The 18,810-nt window shown below is 37.7% G+C and overlaps 1 protein-coding gene across 1 annotated transcript in view; it reads right to left on the bottom strand.

Annotated features, from left to right (window-relative positions):
• RpL36 (ribosomal protein L36) overlaps nt 1–18,810 on the bottom strand; it is a 57,354-nt gene that overhangs the window by 16,737 nt on the left and 21,807 nt on the right. The window contains exon 3 of the mRNA XM_067137137.2: nt 6,665–6,799. Within this exon, the coding sequence (XP_066993238.1) occupies nt 6,665–6,799 (135 nt within the window). The remainder of the gene's footprint in view (nt 1–6,664; nt 6,800–18,810) is intronic.

The following is an 18,810-nucleotide window of genomic DNA, read 5'->3' as shown; positions in this document are numbered from 1 at the left end:
ACTCAGTTCTTCCCCTATCATGCAATATTCATCATTTCTTACTGCAATTACCGAATATCTCAATATGTATCATCCTATTCACCCCAAAACATTCACATCCAAGCCTGAACAAATTGTAATAAGATGGTGGAATAAACAATGTGATGCAATGGTCAAACGCCGCAAAATTCTTTTTCGACAACTTCGAACTAACTTCACATATTATCACTATATCCTTTACCAGAAGTATACTGCACTTATGAAACGCACCTTTAATCATAAACGAAAGGAATCCGGGAAAAAATTCATCTCTACTATTCATAGAAATACTAAGCCACAAATTATTTGGTCTGCTATTTGATCCCTAGGTTGCATTCAACGACGACACAATACTGTTACCATTCATTCTGATAATCTACAGACATTTTATAATGAACTAACTCCAGATTTCGTGATACCCCAATTTCCGCTGTCTTCGTCCGTATATAATGTTCAATTTGACACACTTATGCAACCCATTGACCTAATAGAATTCCTCACCGCTGTTGAAGGTAAAACTTCCACTTCCCCGGGTCCGGATTACATTACTTACAAAATGATACAACATCTTCCACACAGAGCTCAAAAAATGTTAATCACGTATTTCAATTCGGTTTTAACGTCCGCCACAACTCCACAGGATTGGAATCAATTTCTCCTTGTGCCATTAGAAAAACCACCAACTGAAGGACATGTATATCCACGGTACAGAGGCATAAACTTGGGATCCTGTATTAGGAAGGTTTTTCTACGTATACTGCTCAGTCGCCTACTATGGTGCTTAGAATATTATAATTTATAGCCAAATAACCAATTTGCTTTTATCAAGGGAAGAAGTACTTTTGACGCTATAAACATTTTCTTAACGGATCTTACCTTAGCTAGATTTCGAAAACAAGATACTCTTGCCATTTTCATAGACATCAAACATGCATATTATAACGTTAATATTCATGTATTACTCCAAAAATTAACGGATATGCAATTTCCTCCCAATTTTATCACTATCATAGGGCAACTTTTATACTATCGATGCCTACATGTTAAATCATCATGGCAGCCTTATAACATTCGTTATAGTTCCAAGGGCTTACCCCAAGGTGACGTACTAAGTGGTATATTATTTGCATTATACCTCAAGGATCTAGAAACACTCATTACTCGTGATGCTCGCATAATTACGTACGCTGACGATGTCCTAATATACGTTACTAAAAGTACAGTATTGGAAGCCAGACAAACCATCTCGCAAGTACTAAACAACGCAAATAATTGGTTCAATGGCCATGGATTTGAAGTTTCGCAGAATAAGTGTGCTGCCATGGTATTCACCAATGAACGAAGTTATGATCAATCACCAATACAAAGTAGTACTTTAATCATTCCGATTCGTACAACCTATAAATATTTAGGTATATATTTAGATAATAAGTTAACCTGGAAATATCATTTTGAATCCCTACACTATAAAACAAATAACTTTTCAAATATTCTCAAAGCTATCGTAAGGAGGAACTGGGGGGGCGGACCCAGTCGTGGCGTTGACAATCTATAAGAATACCATACGATCAAGGTTAGATTACGGACGCTTCTTTTTTAACATGGCATCTACCACCCTTGTCCATAAATTAGACGTTATTCAATACAAAGCGATACGACTATGCATTGGTGCATTGAAATCAACCCCCACTAATGAGTTGCTGGTTGAAACCGGAGAAATGCCGTTGTTCTTACGGAGAAAGTTTCTAGCAAACAAGTCCTTACTAAGAAAAATCTCGCTTACCTCCTATTTGTTATTTCCTAAATTACAACTTCTCTCGGAATATTTTAAAAAATACCCTAATACTAAATTAAAACCGCCTGACCTCTTAACAGCCTTTGAAAACATTAGAGATTATAACAATCAAGTCATTAAATGTCCCTCTCTACCTCATTATTCCTTCCCATACTCTGTATCATTGTATAAACCACAACTTATTATATCCCAATTCGGATTCAATACCAAACAAAGCATACAATCTTCTCATATTTCTTTTCCATTCCCAGTATGCCTATCTCCTCATCAGGATACATTAAGTATTTACACGGATGGTTCTCGAAATGACCAGTGTCGGAGCAGCCTACTATATACCTTCATCTAAAACCTCCGGTAAATTCACACTACCAAAACATGCTTCTATCTTCACTGCTGAAGCATTCACCATTCGGCAGGCCCTATTATATGTCAAACTTCATGCTATACCAAAAGCCATCATATTTTCTGATTCACAGAGTGTTCTAAAATGCATACAATCAACTCAAAGTCCAAGTTCGTGGTATGTCCTCAATATTAAAAAACTATTATTTAACCTAGACCAAAACCATCAGGATATAACGTTGGTCTGGATTCCAGGCCATTCTAATATTAATGGCAATCTTAAAGCTGATTTACTTGCCAAAGACGCTGCTTTAGGAAATGGGTTCAACTGTAACATCGCTATTCCCGCTACAGATATTCAACCTCTCATAAAACATGCACTTTGTCAGGAATGGCAGGACAATTGGAAAGGATATGCGGCTTTAAAGGGTGGATTTTATTTTAATGTGCAACCTTCTATCTGTTTACGGCCATGGTTTGCTAAAGGGAAATACACATGTCGGCATGTTACCACTATCATTCGCCTTCGTTTTAACCATGCACTCACACCAGCCTATAAATTTCGATTTAAGTTAAATGACTCACCGCTATGTAATTGTGGTAACATTATCGGGGATGCTAATCACATTATTCTACAATGTAAAACATTTAACTCACAACGAAACATTCTCTTTCAATGATTATTAGAACAACAGGTTGCCTTTCCCACATGTGTCTCTTGCCTAGTATCCAATCTCACACCGGAAATTGTGCTGGCCATCACGGACTACTTAAATCAATGTAACATTTGTCTTTGAATACTCTCACACAATTAAATTACTCAATGTGATGTATCTAGTTCTTCGTAATTTCAAGATACATTCTTCTGATAATAATGACCAATCGTTCTATACGCATACATGTAACATTCACATAATAATTAAAAAATAGAGACCACAGTGTTCAAGCGAGTATACATTTGGTGACTGGGTAAATTGCGTGTGTGCAGCGCCCAACAACACAAAAGAAGAATAATACACGACACTGAGCGAGATATCGAGGGACAGCTATTGGAGCTCACTCTAGCGGATAGACCTGAACGGTACTGATTCTGTCATAAGAGCACGTGTATTTTTGTGTGAAGTTTTTGGTGTTATTTATGCGTTTTCAGTGAGTTGACATAATTAAATAGTAGCGTGTGTCATTCCTTGATATCTCCTCTCAACATGAGGGGAAAGGTATGTGCTGTGTTTGGCTGCAGTAATTACGAAGTAGAGAAAAATGTGCGCTCGTTCTTCAGGTTCCTCGTGACAAGAACATGTAAGTAATATTGTGTTTGCACATATATTCTTCCAGTGACAGATTTTTATAGTACTTCATAATCTTCTGACCTGCTCAACCTATGTTTTAACGGGCTTAAAATAAAATACGCATATTTTATTGTATAGTGCAGCAGTTAACCTTCAATACCGATGTGTTGTTGCAGGTGTGATCTGTGGGTTTTGAAATATCAGAGAAGGGATTTGGATAAAGTGTACAAGAAAGAAGGGACGTTACGCTTGTATAAGAATTATAAGATCTGTTCAGATCATTTCCAGGCCAGCGACTTTAAAAATCCTCGACTATACAGCCAAAGGTATGTTACATTTTTATTCTAATTGTACGTAAATATTCCTCAAAGCATCACTATCGACAACATTTTCAAACTTTTATTTCTTTTATCCCTCTTCTCAGATTAAAGCCGGGATTTTATAGATTTTCTTTCTGTTTGTAGGCTTCATGTTAAGAGGAAAATTGTCCAGCTATTAAATGTTAATTCATTGCATGATATGTGTAAGGAATGTGCCGATATTTGTATTGACAAATGTCTTAATGTGACGATACATTGTTTTTAAATGAGGAAAAAAGACAAATCCAACCGTAAGATTTCAGGCAGGTATGCTAAAGCTAAAAAAGTAATGCATAAATGAAAGATCAAACCATTTCACAGCAGTCCATTTCACACCTTGTTTATATGTCTAATTTCAGTCTTTGAATAATAACCTTTTAAATAATTCTTCATTCATTTATCCAGAATTGCTTTAGCAACTTCGAAGTTAATATCTCAATACCACTGTCTTTCTAGACGTAATTTATTTATCCATTTCCGTATATACATTTCCATTGATATTTGAATTTAGCGCGATTTGTTCAGGTCAAGTCACTAGGAGCGCCACAGTCGAATTGTCTACCATTTTAGCATGGCGAAATCCGTAAGTGTCGTGTATTGTCTACTGTATTTGACAAATCCAATCAAATTGGAAAGATAAAAGAAATATCAAAACTTCAGAAATTACGGTTATTCGTGACCCTGAGGTCATCTGGAAAGCGCGCTCGCTGCACGTCAGTACGAGTTTGAAATTATACCAACCATTTAAAATGTAACGTGCGCAAATAAAACGACTGCGGTTTTTGGTATTTTAACACGAAAATGTAAAATTCCCAGTCTTACATTAGGACCTAAACAGTAATAGGCAATTCCAAGACCTCCCATGGCTTTCTTTTTTTAAAATTACATTTAGGTGCAACATGTGTTTAGGTCTCGCTAACATAATCATGTACGATAATATCAAAATTACTGAATTTGTGTTAAGAAGCAGTTTCGATTCCTGCCTGAAAGCCCAGTTACTCTGCAGTGCCCTGAGCAAAGTGCCAAAAACCTCTTCGGCAGTACGATCGAAAAAAGTAAAAATATAAACATCTAACTCTGGACGTAATAGGGACGTTTTATAAGCGCGAACATTTGACGAAACTCGTTCCGTCTTCAAGCAGAGCTGTCGAAATGCACTGTGTCTCCTTGCAATTGTTGTCGCAACTCTCTGCTTTATGATTTTCCGAGATTCTCCAAACAATACCACCCGAATGCGATGCTAAGATGGTCCCTTATGCAAGTTCACCGCCGATCGCTTTTCCAGTACCGGTACAGTACTTGCTTTAATTATCGCAGTGACGGGGTGTTAACGCCAAGATCCATAAATATGCCATAGCCGTCCTTTTGTGAGATACAGTTTATTAAAGAAACGATTGATCGAGGATTTAGCGTTGATGGGACTGGAATTTCTGGACGGTTGATCCGGGAAATCGTTTCTTCGAGGAACGGATAATGCAGGACTTTTTCAACGTGATTTAATTACGATGCTCGCGGGACCACGTAATTTGAACGCATATTCCAGGAAAACTTATTTTCCGGGAACGGTTAATCGAGGTTCCACTGTATACACATTGTGCGATATCATGTACTTAACTCCGGAACGACTGATTCGTACATTCCGTGGCGGTTTATGTATGTTGTAGGTGTGTTATTGTGTAGAAACATGCGATGGAACGAACCTCGTGAGAGCTGTTATATTAACGTATGCTAGCTGGCTTCGTAGACAATGGCCGGCCGTACGTGCAATGGATACCAAAAGGACCGTCTGTATTAATCGGTGAGTAGCGTTAGAACACACTACTTCCTATTGGTGCTGTGCGCATGTGCCATGTACTGTAGCACGGTCGAAGCCGCGGAGTGGCCCTAGGCCCACATCTCTCTTCTAAAGGGAATTCCACGTACAATGTACATTCGTTTCACGTCCATGTAATATTATGCCCATTGGGCTGCGGAAGGTAAAGTTTTGCCCCTAAGTAAATGTATATCATAGGTATGCCGGCAGGTTGCATGGCGTTTATGCAGGCTATTTGCATGGTGTTCCCTTCCTTATACTGTTATAAACGTTCGGATGCGGAATGTACAGTTTTACCCAGTACCTTGCATTCTGTGATTTGCTATGCTCATTTTCTGCTGTAACCCATGGGATGCTTAGTTTTGTTTGTATGTACATTTAAATGTCAGATGTTGCCTCGTGACGTCATAGTTTCATCATGGCTGACCTTCCAGAGGTTGACGGGATGAACTATGACGTCATCAACATGGCTACCCTGGCAAGAGAGCCGTAGCGCTTGGCACATATTGGCATTTAATAATTACGTACAAATTGCCAAAACTCTTAATTTTCGCATCTAAGTTCCTTTTTTGGACATAGTAGAATTCGCCCTTTAGGTTTAAAAATTTCTGAGACCCGATCTGGAGATAGTCGGCTTGTGTACCAGACCCTAAGATATAATTGACATCTTTGTGTGTCAGTACATAGAAGTGTCAACAATATGGTCCATACCAAAGTTTATAACTATTGGAAATATTTATTAATTCATAAATAAAAATCTCGACTGTTGCACAAAACTCTGTACTATCTTCCCGCCGTGCTTGCAATAAGTGTGATTCAACAATGAATGGTAAGGATAAAGAATGATGTATTCTTGGTTCTTGTGTGCTACAGGCCTTTCTGAAGCACAAGAAAGTAATGCGGGCTTAAAACCATGGATAATCACAATTTTATTTTCAATAACATCCGATTTTTCGGACGCTATGCACTAATGGGTCAAGGTAACAACTGCAGTGCAAATATTATCTTAACACATTGTATATTTTGCTAACAGAACAAAATAACTTACCCTCCTTTTCAGAAATTTCAGAGCTCTCTTATCCTTGGAAACCTTCAATAACTCCATCGCTCGTTTCTCATATGGTGCATGACCACACACTTCACGAATTAGGTCACGTACAAACTTGGTGTGTTTTGTCTGGATCTGCAAAAGAGAATAACAATTTAATCATTACTCTTAAAGCTATAGCATTAAATGAAAATGATGGGATTGTCTCCACAACCCTCTATTCAGTACTGAGATAGCTATGTCTTACTCCAAACCACTCATTAACAATACTGAATTTCCAATTCTGTTTGTTTCTCTGAGCCCCTACAATATTGGTCAACTAGCCCGATAAGCAACTGCTCATTCCTCATCATGAACTATCACCATGTCAACCAATGTACACTTCACCCGCATTTCTCCAGCTGCTGCATATTTTATCTGGATCATACTAAATGATTTCCTCTTTACATAGTTTTTGGTTGATATAGAACATCAAGAGTTCATTTACCGTATTTTTATGACCATAATATGCACCTCTATTTTAGGATGGAAATATAAGGAACGAAATATTGTAAGTCCCAGAGAAGAGTGACAAGTCCCTACTTGACCAAAAATCAGATTATGTTCTGTTTCAATTGGCTCAGATCATATCTTGCAGTGAGAATAGTGATATAAGTCAAGGTTAATATAAAGACAGTGAAATATCCATGGGATATTATGATACAAGTAATTTTGTTGAGGTTTTGAAAAGAGAAAAAAAGAGATATAACAAAACTTATTGACCCGTATCATGGAGTGATCCCAGGACTGAATTGGCACACGCTCTTTGGATTAAAGATACTTCCTAGCATGTGAACTGTCAAGCTTCAGTGGGGACAGTCTTGATTTTCTCTGCGTGCAGAAAAAGACAGCAAGATTTGAGAAAGGTAGCGTGAAAGGGAAAGCGAAGGAAATACTTTACGGGAAGATATGCGATGTAAGTTCAGATCAGGGAAATACTACAATCAACTGTCAAATAGTAACTTTGAGCAGATACAGGATTGACTATATCACAGAGAAGTATGAGATCTCTTAGTACTGGGCTGATTTATGTGATTATTATTTGACTGAAAATTCAGAATTTATAGTGAATTACTGAATCATAAAATGTTGTAATCAAAAGGGTCAGAGTAATGTGCAAGCTATTTGAAGGATCGTGGGAAATTGCTAGCTCTCTGAACAACGGAAACCGTTTGTACCTTGGAACTTTTCTCGAGTCTGGTGGAGTGAGTTGAGTCCTTATTAGCCCTGGAAGGCGCCTGAGTCTTCTCCGTGAAGAAGTTGCAAGGTGTAAATACCGCTCTACGTCTTGAGAACAATAGCTACTCAAACAATAATTAGTAGAATATTTAAATATAGTGGAAGTAGTAAAACGGAGAAAGATACTGTAATATCTAATCATTAGAGAAGACAATCCATTTCAGTAGGCTATTGTAGTGAAGTGAGGGGATGAACTAGAGTTCCTTCAGTAGGGGTGAACAATGTCCTACAGCAATTCATAAAGAGTACCTTCCAGTGACACAGAACTGAACTAAGATGCATGTCGAGAGGAAGGTAATCAGAGTATAATCTGTTGTACTGTAGTGGCAGATGAGTCAATTTTGACAGCCACTCGAGAATGATGATCATCGCTAGAATGGAAGCCAGGACCCGTGCAACAGTCACCATCAGCATGATAACGGGCTAACTTCCTGTGATGATGATGCGTGGTTTAAAGGGGCCTAACATCTAGAACATCGGCCCCTAATGGTATGAAATGAGACAAAATATAATGACAATTTAAAAATCCATAATCCTCCACTCACCAGAATTAGAAAACGCGAGGACGAAGAATGAATGGATACGAAGTTAAAACAATCAGTGGATCCGACGCCCAATGCCCCACATTCCCAGAAACTTGCGTTAAACAATAGTATTACTAACCAAGGGATTGCTTCTAAAGCACAATACTGAATCGATGATGCTTGTCGAAACGGGTCCAAAATCCAGGTCATCGGCCCCTCATAATGGTACTTATCGCTAGGAAAATAGAACCATGCTATTTGTTGAAGTGAAATGTACACTATTCCATGAAGATAATTTTTTTGTACAGATCATAAGCAGTGTGACGTTCTTGAGCACTCTTGCTGCAAGCTTTGAAGTCAATATATTAGGTCTTGAGGTTAACAAGGATCTTGAAGGATGCAGCATAATTTACAATTGTTGCCAGGCAAGGAATACACTTGTTGCTAGGTAACAAATAACAAGATTTTGTTATTGGTACTTCTAAAGGTGGATAGTGATATATAAGGGCCTTATTTTTTGGTGAAATAAAACTATTGATTTCAGTGTTAAAACTGACAATATTTCGGTAGGTATTTCGTGAAATAAATAGTCATACTGATCAATGTTTCTCGTGAAACATTCCTTCTAATTTTGTAATTAGGGGTTTTAAAGTGAACACTTGTAATGTATTAAATTGTTATTAAATCTTAGAACAATCGAATATACAAAATGTTATCTTGAAATGAAGTTAGAAGGAAGTTATGAATTTATACACAGCCTACACGTTTTTACATTTTGAATGACTTGTCTCCAAAATACAAACTAGGCATGGTTTCAACATCATCAGGATTCAGAGTTGTGCGACAGTCAGAAAGTATCTTTGTGTAAACAAAGCAGCCCCTTTCGCTGACGTCTGAATTATAATGCTTGCGACCGCTTGGGTGCAAATTTACTGTGGTCTTCTACTGAACCTCTTAAAACTTCACTAACAATGTCTTCTTTCTTCTATCAGACGTGCTTTCACTGCATTTTACGAAGCCATATATCCCTGGAAGATATTCATGGACACGCTGGTGCTGCCCGGCTGGGGATGAGTAACTCAGATGCTTAAGGCGTTGGCTTTCTGAGCCCAAGTTGGTAGGTTAAATCCTGGCTCAGTCCAGTGCTCAAATATGTCAGCCGCATGTTACTGGTTTTATTGGCACGTGAAAAACTCCTGTGGGACAACATTCTGACATCTCGGTGTCTCCGAAACCGTAAAAGTAGTTAGTGGGGCGTATAAACAATAACATTATTACAACTCAACCAGGCGATTTATTTACAATATCGTCATATCTTATAATAAAAACGGTACTATTTATCTTTCCTTTTATATTCATCCATGTCCTCATGCCAGGATTATCCAATTTTTCTATAGAAATGCTGGCTTGCATGAATGCTTTTGTTGTGTCTATTACAAATGGCTCTTTATCACTTTTCAACTCCTTTGCGATGAATAAAGTATCACCGATTGTTATTTGCCGCTTAAAATTACGTTAATTTGCTTCATTCTTCATCTTTTTGTGTGTTTCTGATTCTCTACAGTATATATCGCACGTGTATCTTCTTTTTCACGTAATGCGAACATTAGCAGGGGTTGAAAAGTCAATAAACCCATAGCCACACCCACCGTAACATCGCTCCCTCCAATAGCCTTACACCGTTACAACACGCGCAGTAATACACTCTCTTCCTTCCCCCCCACCAATAGCAGTCCCCCTCCAATAGTTACGTCAACGCAAACAGATCCCCCTCCAGCACAAAACTTCAGTTATAACACACGTAGCAAGAAGTCTACTGTTGCAAATACTTCTAACTCATAATATTACAAGCTATCTTTGTCACCGTCAAATAGTAAGTGCATACGATTCTACTTCAATATTTTTCAAATATCTTTTCACACAATTAACCCTACTTTTCTTGCTTCCATTTACAGATTCCACTTCTATATGCTTCTTCAACTAGAATATCTACAAACTCACAATTTACAACATTTGAACATCACTTCAAATTTTGAGATGGTCCATAGTGATCCTATTTGAAACTGTTCTTCAACTTCTATTCATCAACTTCATATCCTCAACAAAAAAGTGTTCTACAACTTCACCATATGCATCTGACTTTCGTCTTTTTCTTTAGATCATGATTAACTTCGGATCTCTCGACTAACTTTGACTTTTATTCTCTCTTCTTTACTTTGATTATATAAGATTTTTCGCCATCATCTAATTATAACCGCCAGACTATCAACTTTACTTTTATGCAATCTTACTACTTGTTGTATAACAATCTGTTGTTTTATCCATTGTACTTATTTTAGCAGCCTTCTAATGTTAATTTTGTTAATACTTCCACTATTGTATCTCATCACATTGCATTTTCAAACCATCATTGTTATTTTTAATGTTATTTCACTTCAAATCTCTTCAAGTTTTTAAAATTCATTTCATTACTACATGTTATTTAGACGCTTATTTTTAATTTAAGGTTAAGACTATGGCTGATGATGCCTTCAGGGAAGGCGAAACATGTACCACTATTAGCTAACAAATTTATGTAAATCATCCAAGACGATTTTGTATTGATTAGGTGGTCTAATAAATAACTTAATGTTATTATTTCAATCAAATATCATCAATACGGACCAAAAATGATATTTATTACATGTAATGTCAATGCCAACCAGGCAATAGTAAAACCTAACAAGTATTTGAACCTAAAAATTAAAATAGGCAAGATTTCTAGAGATATCAAGTTTCTTAAAGATTGCTTGAAATTAGAGTTGGTACCTAAATTTCTCAAATCTTTGCAAAGAAAAAGTCATCCCTATTCAAAATCTAATGCCACTCAAAAGAAAGTAAACAACATATGGTTGAAAAATGAAATTAAACTATTATACAAGAAGAAATCTCTACTAAATTTACAATTATATAGGACTCATTTGACCATCTCTCAGAAATTACCCCCACTTGAATGGAGCTCATTTTTAAGGTACACTGACCTCAAACTATCTTACGTATTAGACAAGAAACAGAAAACCCTAAACTACGAACTCATTTAAGAAACAGATGAGGATTTATCAGAGTATTTCTTAATTATTTCAGACAGAACAAAACTACGCCGTTTCTACTTGCCGAGTGGTATATTCAGTATTCTGGATAGCGACTGTTTGTTCGTGCTTATAGTCGTCCCCGTGTAAGGACGTACCCTAAGGGTGCAACCTTACCCTTTTTCCCCTGTAATATTAAGGTATTGATTTATAGTGACTTTTCTTGCTGTTGGGTCTTTTTCAGTGTCGGTAACCATACAGTTTAGGGACCCTACTTGCCGATACGACGTCTTACTGTTACCGTTAATCTGGCACGTTGGCAACGTTCAGTATCTGTTCTAGCGTGAATTGCGTGTTGCCACCGGATTGCCTTTAAAGTCACTAGCGATACATTTGCGAGAATATTTAAAGTATATTTTCTTTTTCTGTGGGATTGTAAATCTATCTGGCTAATACCAGGTAAGTAGAATTGTGGCATGTTCGGATAATGCATTTAATAACATAGTTTGCGTGAAATGATGAGCACATCATTTTATTAATTACGTTCCTATTTCGTCCCATACTTATACGAACAGAATTCGATTGGGATGTCTAAGAAGGAAGAAAAATCTGCAAGAACTCCTCCGAAAAGGAAACCAAGGTTACGTCCTTTACAAGCATCAGGTCAAGAAATGCTTGTACATTGCTACGAGCAATTGAAACACGAAGACGACGAAGAAGGTATCAGTCGTAGTGATACGAAGCTAATGGCAAGAGTTGTATTATTAACTGGGGTAAGTGTTCGTTTTTATCTTGTTTCTATGATAAGTTTCTGGCATAATGACAATCAGTTGAAATGGAGCAGTATTTCATTCTGAACCTAACCTAACCTGATCATGTAGGCCTAGGCCTATACCATGTCTTGTGTCGACTTCGATACGGTTTGTAGACTTAACCTTTGTGTATTCCTGTTGACGTGTATGTAATATATTTCTGTGTGTGTATTCTTACAGTGTAGTTTCGGTTTAGTCCGAAAAGTAATAGGAAATTTCAAGAAGGGAGTTGAGTTTTCTACACCAGGTAAACGCCGGAAGCGTGAACATCCAGTGACCGGCATACAGTTTTTCTAAGGAAGCGATAGCAAGGTTTATTTATGATAAATTACATAAAGGTGGCTTCATAAGGAATCTATTGCAACATTATTTATAGAAATTGGCACGCAGGTCAGATAAGCTCCCAGAAATGTTTTGTGCATGTATTGTCATACAGCTCTTTTGAGTCCCTTGTAACTCTCTTTTTTCTTCCCACAGGAGAAGTCGTAACTGTAAGAAAGGTTTTCGACCACATGAAAGCAAATTATGACACTTATTTGTACAAGGGCTCCGAAACATCATTAAGAAGAATTTTGAAGGCCATGGGGTTTGTGTGGAGTAAAGGTGATCCCTATGCGTATGTTAGAGAAAATGAAGACATTTGTTCTAAGAGATCCTGTTTTCTGAGGGAATACATGCGTAATAAGGACAGTGAGAAACCAAAACCTGTTGTTTTCTTGGATGAGACTTGGATTTTTATGAATGGTGAATATATATGTTATATGTTACATTTTATATAAAAAAATCTTGGAATAATTTACCTTCATCAAGTGTCTTTGGTTTCAGTTGTGCATTTCTCTTTCAGGGTCACCCACATACTCCTGGAATAAACCACACAAATCTGGACATGATGTTCAAGGAGTAATTCGTCGACCTGTGTGAGGGAGGAAGACTGGTTATTGTTCATGCTGGAACGAAAGATGGCTTTGTACCTGGTATGTTCTTACTTTATTTTACTTCATTTTATTATAGTGAGGTGATCTCTCTTTACATAGTTATGAGGGTATTTAGGGTTTGTAGTACGGATGTAGGGGGGGGGGGGGGGGCACATAAGTGTCTGATAAGACCCCAACTTAAGTACAGTTCCTGTGTATGAGACCCTCACTAGGATTACTTGATTTGAGAACTGGAAAAGTTCAAAAGACAGAAGCACGATTTGTTGCGGGTGATTTCTGACAAAAGAGTAGCGTTACAAAAATTTTGTCGGGTTTGGGCTGGGAAGACTTGGGTGAAAGGAGACAAGTTGCTGGGCTAAGTGGTATGTTCCGAGCTGTCGGTGGATAGGTGGCGTGGAATGACATTGGTAGACGAATACGTTTCAGTGGTATTTTAAAAGTAGGTAAGATCACAGTACAGTGATAAAGTTGATGAAAAGTGGGGCAAATATTTGGTTTTTTTTTTTAAGAAGGGAGTTAGGGATTGGAGTAATTTACCAAGGGAGATGTTCAATAAATTTCCAAATTCTTTGCAATTATTGAAGAAAATACTAGGCCTATTCCTGAAACTACATCTTCCACCTGGGCGACTGTCCTAAGTGCAGATCAATGGTGACTGATTGATTGAAATTGACTGGCACTAGATTGGAAGTGGCATTATAACTTACCGCTCATTGAGCTCTGTATGTGGTTTTTGATTTTGACTTCTCCACTGTTAAGGGATCTCTTGGTTATTAAAGACTTGCAGGTATTCACTTTAGGCCAATGATTAACCTTAGAGAGGTACTTCAATCAAAACTTACTCAGTGTATTTTCATATAATATTACTGGATATTTGTATCAGTAAATTACTTGTATTGTAGGCCTATTTATTATGTTTATTCTGCATTCGACAATCTCCACCTGAATCAGTGCTTGATACCTGACTGTTAAACACCTTCCAAGCTTCTTATTTCTTACTGCCTGATATAGGTTCAGTGTTCGCAGCAATTACATTTGTTCTAAGGTATTGAAATGGGTGTTTATACTTATATCTTTAATGCAAGTGATCGTGGACTTCTAACAGGCCTACTAATGGAGATACATTCATGAGAGATGTTACGATAAAGTAGTGTAAGTAGTAATTCATTGACTTCATCATCAGGTGACTTTGCTACATAGTAGTTGGTTTCACTTAAAATCAGACAGCTTTTTGTATCGTTCAACAGAAATCATATTTTTAGGGAATACTTTTTTTAGAAGAAATAACTTCATACTAAAACTTAAAATTCTTACAAGTGCTGATTTGATATTTGCTACAAACTTGAAAAGAAATCAGGATTACCATGGTGCTATGAACAGCGAGAAATTTCAGATGTGGGTGAAAATGCAATTAATCATAGGATTAAGAAATATAGGTCCCTGTGTTATTGTAATGGATAATGCACCATATCACTGTAAGCTTGTTGAGCATCAACCAACAACGAAATGGAGGAAGGATCAATTAGTGATAATTATACTTCATTGAATATTTCCTTCTACTGAATGATGTTTAATGATGTTACAGAATTTACAGTCATGGTTAAGGCAGAATGGAGTTTCTCCACCAGAAAATGCTACAAAAGATGAGCTGCAAAGGTTGTGTAATATGAATCGAAGTCACTTAAAGAGGTACAGAAGCACGTAAACATAAGTTTAGATAATGTTGTTTACACTCGTGTATTTGACTTCATGTATGCATAACAATATTTCTCTGTTTCTTTAAAACCAGGTACATTGTTGACGAGATGCTGCACAGTGAAGGCCATACTGTCTTACGACTTCCTCCATACCACTCATTTTTCAATGCCATCGAATTTGTATGGTCTGTGGCAAAACAGTATTATAACAAAACAGTGGCTTCAAGACCTGGTCACGGATTGGACAGAGCTACAGCTGTGTGGAAAGAATCTCTTGATCGATTCACTCGGACACTTGAATGAATCGAAACACTGCTTCGAATCATGCACTCAGTAGCCTACACTAGTACAGGTACATAGTACATTACCATTAAGATAGATAGCGTTGCAAAGTAATTCGTCTTTACCATAATAATAATAATAATCGTTTGGCCTCAGCTACCATGTGCAGACATTTCAAGTTGACGCCATCTGGTTGTCTGCTCGTCAATTTTGACGTTCCGTTATACTCTAGGCCCACTAGATGGCAGACCGAGTAAACCGAAACTCTCTTGGGCGTCTGTGGCTGAGATTTAATTAATTTTGTCGGGTAAACACCAAATGTGTCACCAGAGATCTTTTACATGCCGACATCGTACGACATGAAGTGTCGAATGGACTTTTTTCTACCCTTCAAAAATCCGACTACCTCTGCCGGGTTTGAACCCGCTATCTTGGGATTCGGAGGCCGTCACTCTACCACTGATCCACAGAGGCAGCTGTCTTTACCATGAAATACATCGTCGTCGTACATGACTGAATTACTATCAATATATCTTAGAGAAACTGTAATGTACATGAAACCGAAATTGAGTTTAATTTCCACGATACCCAATCAAGAGTCTGTATTGACTTGTGACAAAACCACTGTATTCTTCCGAAAACCACTTATAGGGACAGGTTTGGTTGTGATCCACCGAAAACAAATTATAATGACCGGTTAGGTAGGGATCCATCGAAAACCACTGATTGTCGCGGGGTTAGGTTAGGTTCGACAGGATTTGTAATTGAGCGACTGTTGTCATTGAAAGCAATGTCGTGACGACTGAAGGCAATAAACATAAAACTGAATCCATTGGTCTACAAAGTTTTCATTCAGTAGATACGCTAGGAACTGGCGAACCAAAACCGTACATACAAAGTTTACAGGAATCAACAAAACAGGATATTAATTCGTGGTACTCACTGTTCTTTAAAGGGAAGAAATATCCAGTCAACAATAGCTGCAGTGAACATGCTTTTTCACTATTATTGTCTGGCCCCATGGCTAAATGTTTAGCGTGCTGGCCTTTGGTCACAGGGTGTGGGTTTGATTCCCGAGAGGGTGGGGAATTTGAACCACCGTTGGTTAATTTCTCTGGCACGGGGGCTGGGTGTATGTCGTCTTCATCAACATTTCACTATTATTGTGTAAAATAGAAACTTACTAGTTTTGGTCCGCCTCTGTGGTGTAGTGGTTAGCGTGATTAGCTGCCACCCCCGGAGGTCCGGGTTCGATTCCCGGCTCTGCCACGAAATTTGAAAAGTGGTACGAGGGCTGGAACGGGGTCCACTCAGCCTCGGGAGGTCAACTGAGTAGAGGTGGGTTCGATTCCCACCTCAGCCATCCTGGAAGTGGTTTTCCGTGGTTTCCCACTTCTCCTCCAGGCGAATGCCGGGATGGTACCTAACTTCAGGCCACGGCCGCTTCCTTCCCTCTTCCTTGCCTGTCCCATCCAATCTTCCCATCCCTCCACAAGGCCCCTGTTCAGCATAGCAGGTGAGTCCGCCTGGGCGAGGTACTGGTCATACTCCCCAGTTGTATCCCCCGACCAAGAGTCTGAAGCTCCAGGACACTGCCCTAGAGGCGGTAGAGGTGGGATCCCTCGCTAGGGAACAACCGAACCTGGAGGATAAACAGATGATGATGATGATGATGACTAGTTTTGACAAGTACAGTATGTTCAACAGCGACTCCTGAATGATGACGGGCAGGATGTCCAACCTCACTAATCTATGTTCCAGACTATTTCTACTTAAAAAATTGTATTTGTCCTCTAATGTGATTTTGCAATTTTTGCTGAATATTTATGTGGCTGAAATGAAGGTGGATTAGCTATATGGTCTCATTTATATAGGAAGAATAAAACCCTCTTCAGGAATGCCAATCTCAAAGTCCATAGTCTTTTTAGCGTTGTCACACAGCTGAAATTCACTTTAGAGGTAATTGTAAAAAGTCATATATAGGCTCTACAGATACATAGTACATTACCAATTACATCTCGATTGCTATGAGACGCACACTGCATAGCGGTTTTGCTCTATAGATAAATCATATTATAGTGAAAAAAAAATTGTTTAAAAAAAAACATCTGTCTGGCATGAAGGTCCAGAAGCAAAATATTTTCATTGGAATTCTTATTTATGTGTTCACCACCCTAGTAGGTTTAAATATACCTTATAAATACTTGTAAGACCCATTCTCGAACATGGATCTGCATGTTGGGATGCGTACAGGATGGGTTTAATAAATTCCCTAGAGAAAGTTCAAAGAAGAGCGATGCGTTTCGTAACTGGGAATAGGAGGAATACCATTAATTGGGAAAGTCTTGAATCTAGAAGAACTAGAGCTCGCCTGTGTGGTCTTTATAAGAGCTATACGGGAAGGGCTGCTTGGAGTTGTATTAGGAATAGGTTAGAACCTCCCTCATACTTATCGAGAAATTATCATAAGCATAAAATTAGGGCCAGAAACCAGCATACGGATGTGGGCAAGTTTTCCTTCGTCAACAGGACCATAAGGGACTGGAATAAATTACCTGCGGCAGTCTTTGATAGATTCCCTTCTGGTATCAAGTCATTTAAGAAGACCATTTGTGTAAAATGAAAAGTAAAAGTTGTAAATTACGGGCACTGAATTTGTGATTTTCTGCTTGGTTTCGATTGTGAAACTGGGAGGCTTTTTCTTGTGGTATTCTCTTTCCAGGGAAGTGCTTGCTGTACTCATGTTTTTGTAATTGTTGTTGTTCTTGGTTAATTAACAATGTTTTTAACTTTATTTTATTATCACTTGTAACATTAAGCTAGTAGTAAGCTCAATCTATAGTTTCATAAGCCATAGTAGCAAGTACTGGAAATAATTAAATTGTGTATGAAACTGTACATGATGCTGGATTTAGATGACTAGTAGTATTTCTTGTAATATTTTTTTCCATGGAATTCCTTTTTGTACTCGAGTTGTAGTTGTTGGGTAGTATGTTTTAACTTTATTATCACTTGTAGTGTTAAGCTAGTAGTAAGTTCAATCTATAGTATTGTAATTTGTAGTGTTAAGTACTGGAAATACTTAAGTTGTGTGTGAATATGTATATAATGACACTGGATTTGGAAAGTTAAATTAGTAGTATTTCTTGCTTGTTGTAATGTTGTTGTTGTAGGGTAATTACGGTTTAACTTCACTTTATTATCACTTATAATGTTAAGCTAGTAGTAAGGTCAACCTATAATATTGTAAGCCATATTGTTAAGCACTGTAAATGCTTAAGTTGTGTGTGAATTTGTATATGATGTTGCTCGATTTAGAATATTAAACTAGCAGTAATTCTTGTTATATTTTCCTTCCATATATCTGCTTCTTGTACTCTTGTTGTTTGTTTGTTTGTTTGTTGTAGTTGGGTAATTATGTTAACTTTATTATCACATTACTGTAAGTGACCGTTGCCACCGCGATATTTCCCATTTGCAATTTATTAATACTTTATAATTAATAATAATAATGAGTGACAGGGGTTTAACGTAATTTGGAAGGAATGTT

This window comes from Anabrus simplex, chromosome 1, assembly GCF_040414725.1.
Source record: "Anabrus simplex isolate iqAnaSimp1 chromosome 1, ASM4041472v1, whole genome shotgun sequence".
NCBI classification, from domain to species: Eukaryota; Metazoa; Arthropoda; class Insecta; order Orthoptera; family Tettigoniidae; genus Anabrus; species Anabrus simplex.
The sequence above is the reverse complement of the archived record's forward strand: the minus strand, read 5'-3'. Positions and strand labels throughout refer to the sequence as shown.